General features: G+C 41.7%; 1 protein-coding gene across 2 annotated transcripts in view; it reads right to left on the bottom strand.

The window, feature by feature from the left end:
• The window catches only part of LOC149822161 (WAT1-related protein At4g19185-like), a 53,914-nt gene extending 42,434 nt beyond the window's left edge, over positions 1 to 11,480 (bottom strand). For both annotated transcript variants that reach the window (XM_089980161.1, XM_089980162.1), the window contains exon 1: positions 11,116 to 11,480. In XM_089980161.1, the coding sequence (XP_089836287.1) occupies positions 11,116 to 11,306 (191 nt within the window). In that variant the 5' untranslated portion in view covers positions 11,307 to 11,480. The remainder of the gene's footprint in view (positions 1 to 11,115) is intronic.
• Positions 11,481 to 13,969: the final 2,489 nt, after the last annotated feature.

Raw genomic sequence — 13,969 nt, 5'->3', positions numbered from 1 at the left:
GGGATCGGGAGGGAGAGATGGTTCTCCCCTGGGTCGGACAGACGAACCTGGGTCCATAAATGGACCCAGCGTGACGCTGGGGCCGTGCCGACCCAAGTCCCATTGCTGCGCATCGCGCGTGGTGCCCTGCCACGGGGTCGGACCTGCAGGTGGGCCCAACGCAAAGCTGGGACCCTGCAAGCTTGGGTCGACCTGCAGCATAGCCCCAGGTACGCGCGACCACTCGCTGGGACCAACAGGTGTCTCCTGCACATGGCTGGGGTCCTGCTGGTTCAGTCCTACCTGCGATCCCAACGCAGGGAGGCGCGTTTTCGATGGTGGGGCTGTTACCAGGGGGTTGCTGCTCATCGGGGCTCCCTGGGGTTGTTGCGCCTGACTCAGATCAGGGGCGAGGGTTGTCGTCGGCAGGCACGCGGGGCTTCGACCCTGTTGGTGTTGCGTCATCGGTAGGGTTGCGGTAAAACAGGGAAGTGAACCTGCTGCTGCGCCCTCGCCGAGGCCTGCGCACAATGTTGCGCACGGCTGTTGGGGTTTCTCGAGCGCTGTCACGCGATCTTCAAACCCGTCCATCCTCTTTGACAGGTCGGCGATATCCCTACTCATTCGCAGCATGTTTTCTTGGATCTTCGTCAACACATCCATGACTCGCAATAGTGGGTCTTCGCTGCCGGCCTCTTCACGTTCCTCGCCTCGCACCGGATCGTTCCCTGCTTCAAGAGCCATCTCACTGATGAAGAAGGGGCGGCTCTGATACCACTTTGATGCAGCAGCGTGGAGGAGGAATAAACAATGGCCCACCGTGAATCGATGTGGCTGAAATCTTTATTAAAACAATAAATGTTCCAATAACCAATAGGAAATTCAACTGACAATAAGGAATGAACTGAAAAAAAAACAATAAGCAAGTAACAATGGAATAGGAATAGGAAAAAAATGCAGAAGGTAAAGACGGCTGGAGTTTCAAACTTCTCTGCCTCACGCAACCCTAGGTAGGGCCTTTTAAAGGCTGTTTACTGGATCGGGTCGTGGGTCCAGATCTGGATCCGACCCACGATCCGGGTCAGTCTCTCTTTGCAGCTGGTTCTGGGGCATGCGAGCTCCACCACGCCTGACGTAGTAGGTGCGCAGGGGTACCTCCCTGCATCGTGGCTCCGTCCCTGCAAGTGAGTCATATGCGCGAAGTCCTTCATTTGCCCTTTGTGGCAGATCGGGTGGCACGATGGACCCAATCGGGTCCTGCCCTGCATCATGCTCACAGGCCTCTTTGTTGCTCGAAGCAAAAGGATCATCAAGAACAAACCATGGTTGCTCATTTTCTTACAGGTCTTTCTTCAGAATTTTCTGTTGCAAAAGTTCAAATGTTGACTGGATCAGATGTTCCCACTCTTGCTGATGCATACAATCGTCTGAGTAGACTTGCGATCTCTCTGCCACAATCTCAGCCTGTGACACAATCATCTGCTCTTGTTGTCTCATCTGGTTATGGGTGTGGAAATACTCAGAATATCAGAGGACGAGGACGTGGACGTGGTATGGGAGGTAGAGGAAAGCTTCAATGTACATTCTGTGGAAAATCTGGACATTTAGAAGATCGTTGTTGGGATAAGCATGGTCGGCCAACCTCTTCTTCATCAAAGTCATATACTCTTAAAGCAAATGTTACTACTATCGAGACAACAAACGTACAGGAGAATATCTCTGCAAGTGACCGTAGTATCACCCTCAATCGTGCTGAATATGATGAGTTGATAGCTCTTCGTCCTTTGAGTTCCATTTTCACTCCTCCTGTAGCTGGTGTTGCCTATTCAACCGGAAATCATCTTCATCCTACTGACAGTAAGTGGATTATTGACTTTGGTGCATCCAGACATTTGTGTGGAAATTCACTTGTTTTCTCAGATATAAAGGATATTAATGCTCATCGAGGAGTCTCATTAGCAGATAGGAGTTCCTCCCTAGTCGTTGGTCAGGGAAATATTTCTATATCCTCTTCATTACAGTTGCAAAATGTTCTTCATGCTCCAAACTTTCCTCAAAGTTTACTTTCTGTTAGTTGCCTTATAAGAGAGCAAAACTGTAGAGTAATATTTGATCCGATGGGTTGTCATTTTCAAGATTTGCTGACGAGGAAGAAGATTGGTGGAGGCTATGAAGAAAATGGAGTCTACTATCTACATCATCCAATGGGTAATGTTCATGTTGCAGTGGAACACTCATTCAGTCCTGTTCAGTGGCATCGTCGTCTTGGTCATCTTTCTTTGTCAAAGCTTCGTTCGGTCTTTCCTCAAATTCCTTCCACCACATCATTTCAGTGTGAAGCATGTCAGTTGGGAAAGCATCATCGAAGTTCGTTCCCTTCGAGTCAGAGTCAGTCTAGTAATAAAGCTTTTGAACTTCTTCATGCAGATGTATGGGGTCCTAGTAAGATTCCTACTAGGACTCAGTGTCGTTATTATTTTGTTATTGTTGATGATTTCTCTAAGTTGTCATGGGTATTTTTAATAAAAGAACGATCTGAAGTTCCAAGTATTATCAAATCTTTAATTCTTAAAATAAAAACTCAGTTTGAATCTATTGTCAAGATTGTTCGCACTGATAATGCTCTCGAGTTTAAATCAAAAGGTCTGTTACAATTTTACCAAGATCATGGCATCCAACCACAAACTTTCTGTGTCTATTCATCTCAACAAAATGGGGTGGCTGAGCGCAAACATCGGCACCTGCTTGATGTTGCCAGGACCATTATGATTCAATCCAATGTTCCTGCGTTATACTGGGGTGATGCGATTACCACTGCTTGCTATCTGATCAACCGCATGCCTTCGTCTTTTGTGGGTGATCAAATTCCATTACATATCCTAAAACCTAATGCCCCACTTTTTTCTTTCTCACCAAAAATATTTGGATGTGTTTGTTTTGTACACAAACTTGGCTCTGACCGTGATAAATTAGTCGCTCAAGCTACAAAATGCATATTTATAGGTTATCCAAAAAATTAAAAGGGCTATCGATGTTATGATCCTATTTCTCGCTGAGAGTATGTCAGTGCGGATGTATCTTTCTTGGAATCCTCTCCATATTACTCTATTTCCGATTCCCCGCTGTAGGTTGATCCAGTTGAATCTTTTCCATTACCTATACCTCCTTTTCCTTTGGAATTTGTGCCCTTATTACCGAACCAAACTTCATCCTCTTCCAGATTTAATAATCCTCCATTGGTATATGTGCGTAGAGCTCCACCTCCGCAAGAGCCTTCATCTTCTTCTTCTCCTGAGGTAAGTTCTACTGACAATAGTGATCTTCAGGATGATGATAACAGGCCTATTGCTCTACGAAAGGGGACACGACAATGTACCTTATATCCCATATCTCATTTTGTCTCCCATGCCAGAATTGGACATCAGATGAAGTCTTTTATTTCAGCCTTATCTGCTGAAACTATTCCTCTGAACTAGCAACAGGCAGAACTTGATAATCGCTGGAAGCTGGCTATGCAAGAAGAAATGAATGCTTTAGTATCTCAGCATACCTGGGATCTAGTTGATTCCCCAGCAGATGCTTACATTGTCGGATGTAAATGGTTATATACAATAAAGTACAAATCGGATGGTTCTATTGAAAGGTACAAGGCCAGATTAGTAGCGAAAGGGTATACTCAGACATATGGTATTGACTTCTTTGAAACTTTTTCTCCTGTTGCACGGATGGGTACCATCCGTCTTGTTCTCTCAGTAGTTGTTCAGCATGGTTGGAGCTTGTGCCAATTAGATGTGAAAAATACATTTCAATATGGGGATCTATCTGAGACCGTTTACATGCAACAACCTCCAGGATTTGAGGTTGAGGGGGAGTGTCAGAAGGTGTGTAGATTGAGAAAGGCGATTTATGGCTTGAAACAAAGTCCTCGTGCATGGTTTCAAAAGTTGTTTGAAGTGATGTCAAGCTTTGGCTTTAATAGATCAGCAGCAGATCATACACTATTTATAAAGAAAACTAGCTCTGGCATAGTTGTTATGGTGGTATATGTGGATAACATCATTCTTACAGGAGATGATGTGAAAGCTATTAAAGCTACAAAGGCTCATCTTCAAAAACACTTTGTTACAAAAGACCTTGGTTCACTCAGGTATTTTCTGGGTATAGAAGTTGCTAGGAGCCGTGAAGGGATGGTTTTGTCTCAACGGAAGTATGTTCTTGACTTATTAAAGGAAACGGGCATGTTGGGAGCTAAACCCGCAAATATTCCCATGGACCATAAAGTTTAGTTGTTTGAAGAAGGGTCAAAACCAGTTGATAGCAAAAGCTATCGCTCCCTAGTAGGAAAGCTATTATATGTAACTGTGACCAGGCCGGATATTGCTTTAGCAGTAAGCAAAGTTAGCCAGTTTATGGACAAACCAACTGAGGTACACTGGAATGCAGCCATAATGATTCTCAGATATCTAAAATCCTCTCCTGGAAAGGGGTTATTGTTCAGGAAAGGTGGAACTCTAGAGATAGTAGCCTATTCTGATGCTGACTATGCTGGATCTGTAGTAGATAGAAAATCTACCACAGGATTCTGTGTGTTTTGGGGAGACAATTTGATTTCATGGAGAAGTAAGAAACAAAATGTGGTTTCCAGGTCGAGTGCAGAATCAGAATATCGGGCTATGGCCCAAACAGCTGCTGAATTGGTGTGGGTTCGCATTGTTCTTCATGATCTCCAGGTGAAGGTTTCCTCTCCAATGACCATGATGTGCGATAACAAAGCGGCAACATATATAGCAAACAATCTTGTCTTTCATGAGAGAACAAAGCACATTGAGGTTGATTGCCACTATGTAAGAGATATGATTCAAGTTGGTCATATCACTACCAAATACCTAAAGTCGGAAGACCAAGTTGCAGATATGTTTACAAAGCCTTTTGCTAGGCTAAATTTCTCAAAATGTTGTGACAAGCTGAGCATGATTGATATCTATGCTCCAGCTTGAGGGGGAGTGTTGAGAATAGGTGGTTTTTAGTTTAAGTTCTTTTATATTAGAGGTCTTTTGAAATTTTGTTCTCATAAGGACTTAGATGTAATTTTTCCTTTTAGCCTCTCTCTATTTAATATAGAGAGAAGCCCTAATCTAAGATGTAACGAGATAAGTTTTCTGTGCAGCCGTCCTCTCTCTCTCTCTCTCTCTCTCTCTCTCTCTCTCTCTCTCTCTCTCTCTCTCTCTCCACAGGTGGTTGCTCCCTTCTACACCTACTAACCTATTGTCTGAGCAAGTTGACAAGACACCATAACTGCATAGCTATACTCTGCCCTAAGGGTGTTGTTTTTCAGGGTCAGACCACGAAGAGGGTGATTGATAGATGGCATGAGTCAAATGGTGTCAACTTGTTGGATGCGCAAAGCCGAGCATATTTCATGCAGAATGACGCAGACCGTCTCTCTCTCTCTCTCTCTCTCTCTCTCTCTCTCTCTCTCTCTCTCTCTCTCTCTATGACTGCAAAGTCACTTGAGAGAGAGAGTTAAACCAGAGGTGTTGGGGGAGGGGGAAACAAGAGAGAGAGAGAGTTAAACCAGAGGTGTTGGGGGAGGGGGAAACAAGATAGAGAGAGAGAGATGAAGGAATGGCCCATACCTATTGTCGTCGTCGTCGCATCCGCCTCCTCCATGTCTTCCTTGCCAGGGGCGTAGCTAGGATTCATGTGAGGGGGGGGCAAACAGGGGTGTAGAAAAATATATATATTTGTGTGATAGTCGTGGGTTCGGGGGCAGCGCGCCCCCGAAAAAAAAATTGAGATAAAATAAAAAATGGCTACAATTATTAATAAAATCTATTTCATATGGACAAATCAAACTATTTGCTGCAGTAAGGGCTGGGCTAAAAAATGGATAAAAATCTATTTCATATGGAATCAGGGCAGGGCTAGGACTGGGCTTTTAAAAAAAAAAATCTTTTTTAACTGTTTGGGGAGCTAGGACTGGGCTACAGCCCAGTCCTGCCCCCCCCTAGCTACGCCCCTGTTCCTTGCGGAGCGAGAGAAATGAGAGAGAGTTGGTGCCCTTCCCACCACCTTTTTTATTTTGAGGCCCTTGCCAATCTTCATATTCTTAAAAAAAAAATCTTTTTACTCCATTTTGTATTCATAATATCATCTTCTTCCTCCTTTATGTAAAAATAACCAAAAGATTCCCTTTATATTTTTTCAAACATACACATTTTTAAAACACCCACTTTAAAAAAAAAATCATTTTACCCCTTCTTTCTTTTCATTTTACCCCTTCTTCCTCTTTTACATTTAAAATGTTATTATTTTTTCTTTTAGTTAAAAATATTATGTATATAGTCGTGTCCCCGTACCCACTTTTTTCGAACTTGTCGTGTCGTACCCTCCATACCCATACCCAGGTGACATGGCCCAAGAGCTATTGGACAGATGCTATATTAGTTGCATGTTGCGTTGTGAATATATTACCCAACCAACCATTGGACTTCAAAATTCCAGTGGAGCTTCTAAAGAGAAAGAAGAGTTCCCTTCTTCACCTCCATGTCTTCGGATACAAATGTTTTGTCCATGTCCAAGAAAAGGACAAGGACAATCTTGAGAGATGGGCGACAAAGTGCATCTTCTGGGATATTCGTATGTGAAGAAAGGATATAAGTGCTACAATCCTGAAACAAAAAAACTTTACTATTCTTGCAATGTTCACTTCTTTGAAAAAGAGCCACATTTCACTGAAAGGGACTCATTTTTCTTTGATGATGACAATCAGGGGGAGCACCTTACAGGCCACGCCATACCCATCCTCCCTGCTATTGACACCACAGATCAAATCCCTGCAGGGTGGCAACACTGATTGACCAAGAGCACACTCAAGTGACCCAAGAGGAAGGCAACAAACATGAGCACAACCCTGATCCCAATCCAATCAGGGACACCCAAGTCAAGAGGTCCATCAGGGTCAATCATCCACCACCCAGATTAGCCGACTATTACACCTATTGTGCTTCCATGTCGATGGTGTACCCATCGAGGACAAAGTGACCCTAGATGGATTCTCTCAAGCCTATCTATCATATCTCTACCACCGAGCCGTCCACCTTCCAGGAAGCCAAATCATAGCAAGTATAGAGAAGGGCCATGGAGGAAGAACCTGCTGCCTTAAAAAAGAACCATACTTGGGACATAGTGACTCTGTCATCGAGAAAGAAAGCAATGGGATGCAAGTGGACATACAAAATCAAGTACCATAGCGATGGAAGCATTAAAAGATATAAGGCGAGATTGGTTGCGAAATACACATGTTGAAGGTGTACTTTGCCCCAGTCACCAAAATGAACTCTATCAGGATTCTCTTATCCATTGTAGCGAACAAACAGTAGCCAATGTACCAATTGGACGTCAAAAATACTTTCCTCTATAGTGATCTAGAAGAGGAAGTCTACTTGGAGTTGCTTCCAGGACATCCAAAGAAACAAGACAAAAATCTAGCATGCAAACTCAAGAAGGCCCTATATGGGCTCAAACAACCATCAAGAGCATGGTTCGCCAAGCTCAGTGATGCCTTGACTAAATCCAGTTTCGAAAGGAGTTCTGTTGAACACTCTATGTGCACCAAGACCAGCCCATCTGGAACCGTTGACGACATCATTGTCACAAGGGATGATTCTACCCTGATAAGGAATCTGAAGGACCATCTACATCACAAATTTGAGATTAAGGACTTGGGGCAACTCGGATATTTCCTAGGCATCAAAGTCGCCCATTCAGAAAAGGGCATCTTCATCTACCAAAGGAAGTACACTTTGGACCTACTAAAAGAAACCGGAATGCTTGGGCCAAACCAATTGACACCCTCATCGAGTTGAATCGAAAGATTGACAGGGAAGACAGGGAACTTGTCAAGGATGTCAAAAGCTTCTAGAGACTCGTGGGAAAACTCATATATCTCATGGTCACCAAACCATATATTATACACGCGGTGAACCTAATCAGCCAATTCATGCACGCTCCCAGACTACCTCATACAGGATACTTAGGTACTTGAAGGGCTCCCTAAGAAAGGGCATCCTGATTAAAAACGGTCACACAAGAATTTTTTGATATACCAATGTTGATTGAGCAGGAGATCCAAATGATAGAAGGTCCACATCAAGATATTGCACCTTTGTAGGAAATTACCTAGTCACCTAAAAAAACAAGAAATAAAATGTTGTAGCCAGATCCAACGTTGTACATAGCCATGGCTTCTATAACGTGTGAGCTCATATGGATCAAGACCCTGCTGAAGGACATGGGCATCACCAACCACGAACCCATGGAGATGCATTGCGACAATCAAGCTGCTATTTCATGAAAGGACAAAGCATATAGAAGACGAATGTCACTTTGTCCACGAAAAAATCCAAAGCAAAGTCATTTGCACTCCCTACATTCGAAGCAAAGAGCAGTTGGCAGATATATTTACTAAGGTTACCGACAGTCGTCCTATAAAACTCTCAAGTACATTAGTATAATTAAATATATGTATGTACGAAGGAGTGGTAACCAATGTCCGCACTTGTGGAGGGGTGACAAACAATTTTCCTATAACAGTTGGGTTACATCAAGGATCTACATTAAGCCATTTCCTATTTGCTATAGTGATGGATGAGCTTACGAAATCAATTCAAGAAAATGTGTCGTGGTGTATGTTGTTTGCTGATAATATTGTTTTGATTGATGAGTCTAGAGTTGGGGTTGATGCTAAGTTAGAATTATGGAAACAGACATTGGAAGCAAGAGGTTTTACGTTGAGTAAGAGTAAGACAGAATATATGGAATGTCGGTTTAGTAAGCAACGCAGTAGTGATGAGAGTGTAGTGAAGCTTGTCGAGCAAGAAATATCGATGGATGACTGTTTCAAATATTTGGGATCGATCATTCGAAATGATGGAGAAATTGATGGAGATGTAAACCATAGGATAAAGGTTGGGTGGATGAAATGGAAAAGTGCAACTGGAGTGTTGTGCGATCGTAGAATGCCATTGTGGTTGAAGGGAAAGTTTTATAGGACGACAATTAGGCCCGCTTTATTATATGGTACGGAATGTTGGGCGGCCAAGAGACATCATATTCAAAAAATGAGTTTAGCTGAGATGTGTATGTTTCGATGGATGTGTGGAAATACAATAAAAGATAAGATTCGAAACGAGGAGATACGTAAGAAGGTAGGCGTTGCATCCATTAAAAATAAGATGAGAGAAAATCGTTTACGGTGGTTTGGACATATTCGGCGAAGGCCTAATGATGCTCCAATTAGAAGGATGGATAAATGGAAAAATATATTAGTCAAAAGAGGTCGAAGTAGGCCTAAGAAGACTTAGATGGAGATGATAGGAAAGGATATGAATGCTTTGAACCTCACCGAGGACATGGCATTGGGAGGAGAAGGATTCATGTGGAGGACCCAGAATGATTTTCTTTTTTGGTTCATATCGCCGACCCCAATTGTTTTGGGATGAAGGTGTAGTTGTTGTTGTTTGTTGTTGTACCGGTAGAGACACTTTTCAAAGGGTAACAAGCAAGTTGGGCCTGATTGACATCAATGCACCAACTTGAGGGGGAGTTCAAGTTATCTTAATGGGTGGATCATCCTTTAGATCACGCTTATCTCCACCAGTGCCTTCAGGATAGAAACTATCCCTTGGTGATGGGATTCAGTCTTTTCTTCCTATTGTAACTTTGTTTCCTTGTGTAGTTGGCCTCTTTGGCTTGTATATTATCGTGCCCTTGTAGATGGTTCCTATGATAGTATGAATAATAGCTATCGCAGAACACGTTCTGTCGTGGACGTAGGCCATTGATGCCTAACCACGTTAAAACCTGCTTCCCTTTTATGTTCTCATGACACTCCCGATACCTTAATAAATCTATACATTTGTCCAGTCCATCGTGAGCAGCATGAGATGTGAAGCTGGTCGGTCAGGGGCCGAGCTTATTGGTGTCGAAGGGCGAGGGATGACCACCCCAATCACAATGGCAAATATGGTTGACACGACTACAGATTATAAGAGGGTCGTAGGCGGTAGCGACACTAATGCATCGCCACCAAGAATCCCGCCAACAAAGAGAGTGCAACAGAAGAGGAGGAGCTGAACAAAGAATGAAGAGAACTGAGATATCGAAGCAGCCATAAAGGAACGCGTCATGATCAAGAAGTAGACAGTCAGAGGAGTAGGCAACGTAGGGCCAACCAACTCAACCACAGAGAGAGAGAGAGAGAGAGAGAGAGAGAGAGAGATTTGATCAGCACGCTTCAAAAATAATTGAATCAAAAGCAAGGTTGTCAAACTAGGAAGCGGAAGCAAGAAGCGAGGCATTTTAAAATTTATAAGAAGCGGGAAGAAAAGTTTCAATTTAAAAGAGAAATATGAATAAAAAATAAAGCAATATGAAATCAAACAAGAAACAAATAAAAACTAAAATAAAATTGATCATTCTTATATTTCATGATTTTTCTGTAAAAGAGTTACATTTTTTTTTTTAAATGAAGGCTACCAATTTAAAGAAAGTACATGGAAAGTGAGTGAAAGCCTGAGAGAAAATACATGAAAAAATGAAAAGAAACGTGAGAAAAGTATATAATATGGATACACCATGTGTATGAGAAGCATAAAAGAAGCGTGGGGAATCGAGCTTCCCATGAAGTTTCTGAAGCTAGCCAGTTTCTGGGAAGCGAGCTTCCCACCTACCTAAGAAGCTTCCGGTAACTCTGATCAAAAGGTACATAAACAATTATCTTAAGGGGGTGATTTGAGCGCACTAACTTCTGAAAAAGGTTCAGTTTAGAAAAAAAATCACAATTCCAACTCTTTGGGATGAATGGCTGTATCCAAGCACACCCCAAAAGAGAGGGTATACGATGAAATTCAAAAAACCATAGTTTTTTCTTATCATTGAGTTAATCTGTTACGAGCAAACAGCAAAAGTCCCACTCTAAAACTCCCCAACTGCCGATTCGAATGATTAAAAGAACCCTTAACAAAGCGAATTGCAAAATTAAGCACGCCCTTCTCTTTTCATTTGGAAACCCCGCAAGAAACGAAGAAATTATAACCACAAAAAGGGCAAGCAAAACCTGGAAAGAAGTCACACTTTTCTCTGCAATACGCGAAGGGGGCGAGCAGGGCCAGCGCCAACATGTCTCTATAGACGCAGAAGACCACCTGATTCATCCCAACATTGAGAGCCACCTTCGTGACAACGTGGTACACACCATTGTTGATCTGAACAAGTGCCATGGCTGCATGAGCCTTCCAAGCATCGCCTCCCACCATCATATCCATCGTCCCTCAAGCCAATTCTTGTTACCCTTTTGCTATTTCTCTTCTCTGAATCGTTTTCTGCGATACCAACAATCTCTCTCTCTCTCTCTCTCTCTCTCTCTCTCTCTCTCTCTCTCTCTCTCTCATATCCGGGTGCCGATGCAGAGCGGTTATAATTGACATTTCAACCTCTCCTGGAAAATGATTTGGTGAAAGTAGTTTAGGCATCAATATCTAGCTACCTATCTCTGCTGTTACTCTCCAAATGCCCATCATCTGTTTTTAATCACAAAATATCCACTGCTTTTCAAGAAGTGTCCTCACGCCTTTTGGTTTCTTAATTAACAAAATTCCCCAAGATCAGGTATGGAATAGTCCATGCACAGGGAACAAAAATGTTGGTCTGACTACGACCGTCCAACTGAAAATGGATGGCTCATCGATCCACGGCGTTAAAAAGAAAAAGTGTACGCTTTTACCTTATCCGGCCCCAAATTGGAAGGTTAGTAATTAATTGAGTAAATTTGACGTGACAATTACGTGTAATTAAAGTTGCAATGACATGCCTAATGGGGGTGGGCGTAGTAGCAGTCAAGGTTCGATTCTCATGAGTGTCGCCAATGCCTAGCTTAGGCCTCAGGGCAGGGGGTTCTAGCCCTAGAGTTTTATGCTGCCAATACGACGACCATAAGTATGACAGACTGAGTCAGTACGACCATGTCTTCATACCAAGTGCAGTTCCTTCATATTATAAATTCAAAAAAAGAATGTGGGTTCATACTTTAAGGGGCATGAATTCAACTCAAAACAACGAGGTAAAGTTTGTAAAAGAAAATGAGAGAAGAAAAAGAAACCAAGTTTTTTTTTTGTGCAGGTTTTTATTGTGTAGAAAGTGAGCAGTTTTGGCAAAAAAATGCACGGGCACCCATGTCATTTCTGCAGGCCCTACGATGCAAAGCAAACATGAGAGTGGCTTTTCTCGCCAATGGCACCCTTTTCCACTTGATGCAAACACACCCTTTGCTTTGGCTTTGATAAGCCAATCAGCTTGAAAGATAAGCACCTAAGAGAGGGGGTTGTGTGTTCTCCTCCGAACACAAATTCGTGTGTTCGGGTGTGTATGGTGGAATATCTAGGGATCCATGATAATTCATATGTCAATGTTACCCATGATGATTTTATATTAAAATAACATAAAAAAGATAGATATGTGTTTAACGGAAATGTCCTCCCGTAAGATAGATATGGTTTGGCGAAAATGTTCTCCCGTAAATAGTTTTGCACATTCCCACGAGTCTCGGTTCCCGCCTTGGTTTTTAACTTGTGTTAAAACACATTGTCGCCTTTTCGTTTCTGCCTTATATTACAAAACATTTTTTGGTTCGTTCCTACCTCGTGGAGATAACTATAAATTGATCGACTGATTTGATCATTGGTGGGTGTCATAGGAGGATTTGTCGACCATCTCTTTTTACAATCTTTCATTCTTCTTCATTTTCGTTAGGCAGTATGGAAAAAAACAATGATGAATAAACATTCCAACAAGTGTCATTAAGGCGTCGTGAGTACCTTTCCATGTCATCATGCTATTGTTGAAGAACGTATGTCATCGTGAGTGTCATTAAGGCGTTATTTTGTTATTGCAGGTGGATGTTGGCTTTTTTATCATACATACATATTCGCATTTTACTCTTCTTTATTTATGCATGATCCATGATAAAATCACTTTAGAAACTCATTTTTATCGTTAGTTTTGAGAAACTGCATCGAAATTGAAATATCAAAAAAATCATGTTTTTCAAAGCTTGCCCTACATTTTTTAGTATTTTATTTAGTTTAGAAATTTTTAATTAGTGTTTTAGTTAGTTTAGAAAAGTTAAGTAGGAGTTTTAATTAGTTTAAGAATTCTACTTTTTGAAAAACACATTTTCTATAGGAGACCTCTTTTAGAATTTTTGAAAACTATCCAGACTTTCATAGAAAATGTACAAACCTAATTTTATATTATAAATAGTAGTCATTGAGGGCTAGAAAAACATTTTTTCCAGGAGCCTCAAGCTCCCTTCGCACCATCCCTCTCTTCCATTCCTCCTCCTTTTTTATCCTTGTCGATTTCTCTCCCGCTCATCTTCTTCTTTTTCTTCTTTATCTTCTTTTCTCATCCAATCCATCATCGACAACCGTGCTTTTCGTCAGAGAGGCATGTGTGCAGCTGGAACAACCATCTTCTCTTCTCAACCCCTCCATCGGAGGTGATCCGCGAAGGTTTGCTTCTTCCTCCCTCCTTTTCATAGATCATCATTTTTTTTTTAATCGGCTATCAACCGATTGTAGGGGGAAGTCAGTTTAGTTCTTGATTTTTTTATTTCTTTTCACAGCAAGTTAGCATGTTAATTCAGCCAGTATCTTGTGATATTTAATCTTTTGAAATTAAATTTGTTTAATGCCCTCTGTTTATTTCTTGATTAGTTAGTTACTTTTTGATTAATTAGAATAGACCTAAGGTAGCTAAGCTATTAGTTTTTTTTTATTCACGTTTGTCTATATCCAATTATGATTAGCTATAGTTTAGGAGTAGTTTGTACTTAGTTTAGTCAGATTTAAACCTAGTTGAATCAAGTCGAATCAATAGTTTGGTAAATTATTAATTTTGCTAGATTAGTGACCACCAAATCTTGTTCTTT

The sequence above is a fragment of the Nuphar pumila genome, chromosome 11 (genome assembly GCF_984573655.1).
Source record: "Nuphar pumila chromosome 11, dmNupPumi1.hap1.1, whole genome shotgun sequence".
Lineage (NCBI taxonomy): Eukaryota > Viridiplantae > Streptophyta > Magnoliopsida > Nymphaeales > Nymphaeaceae > Nuphar > Nuphar pumila.
Note: the sequence above shows the minus strand (reverse complement) of the source record. Positions and strands in the feature narration are given on the sequence as shown.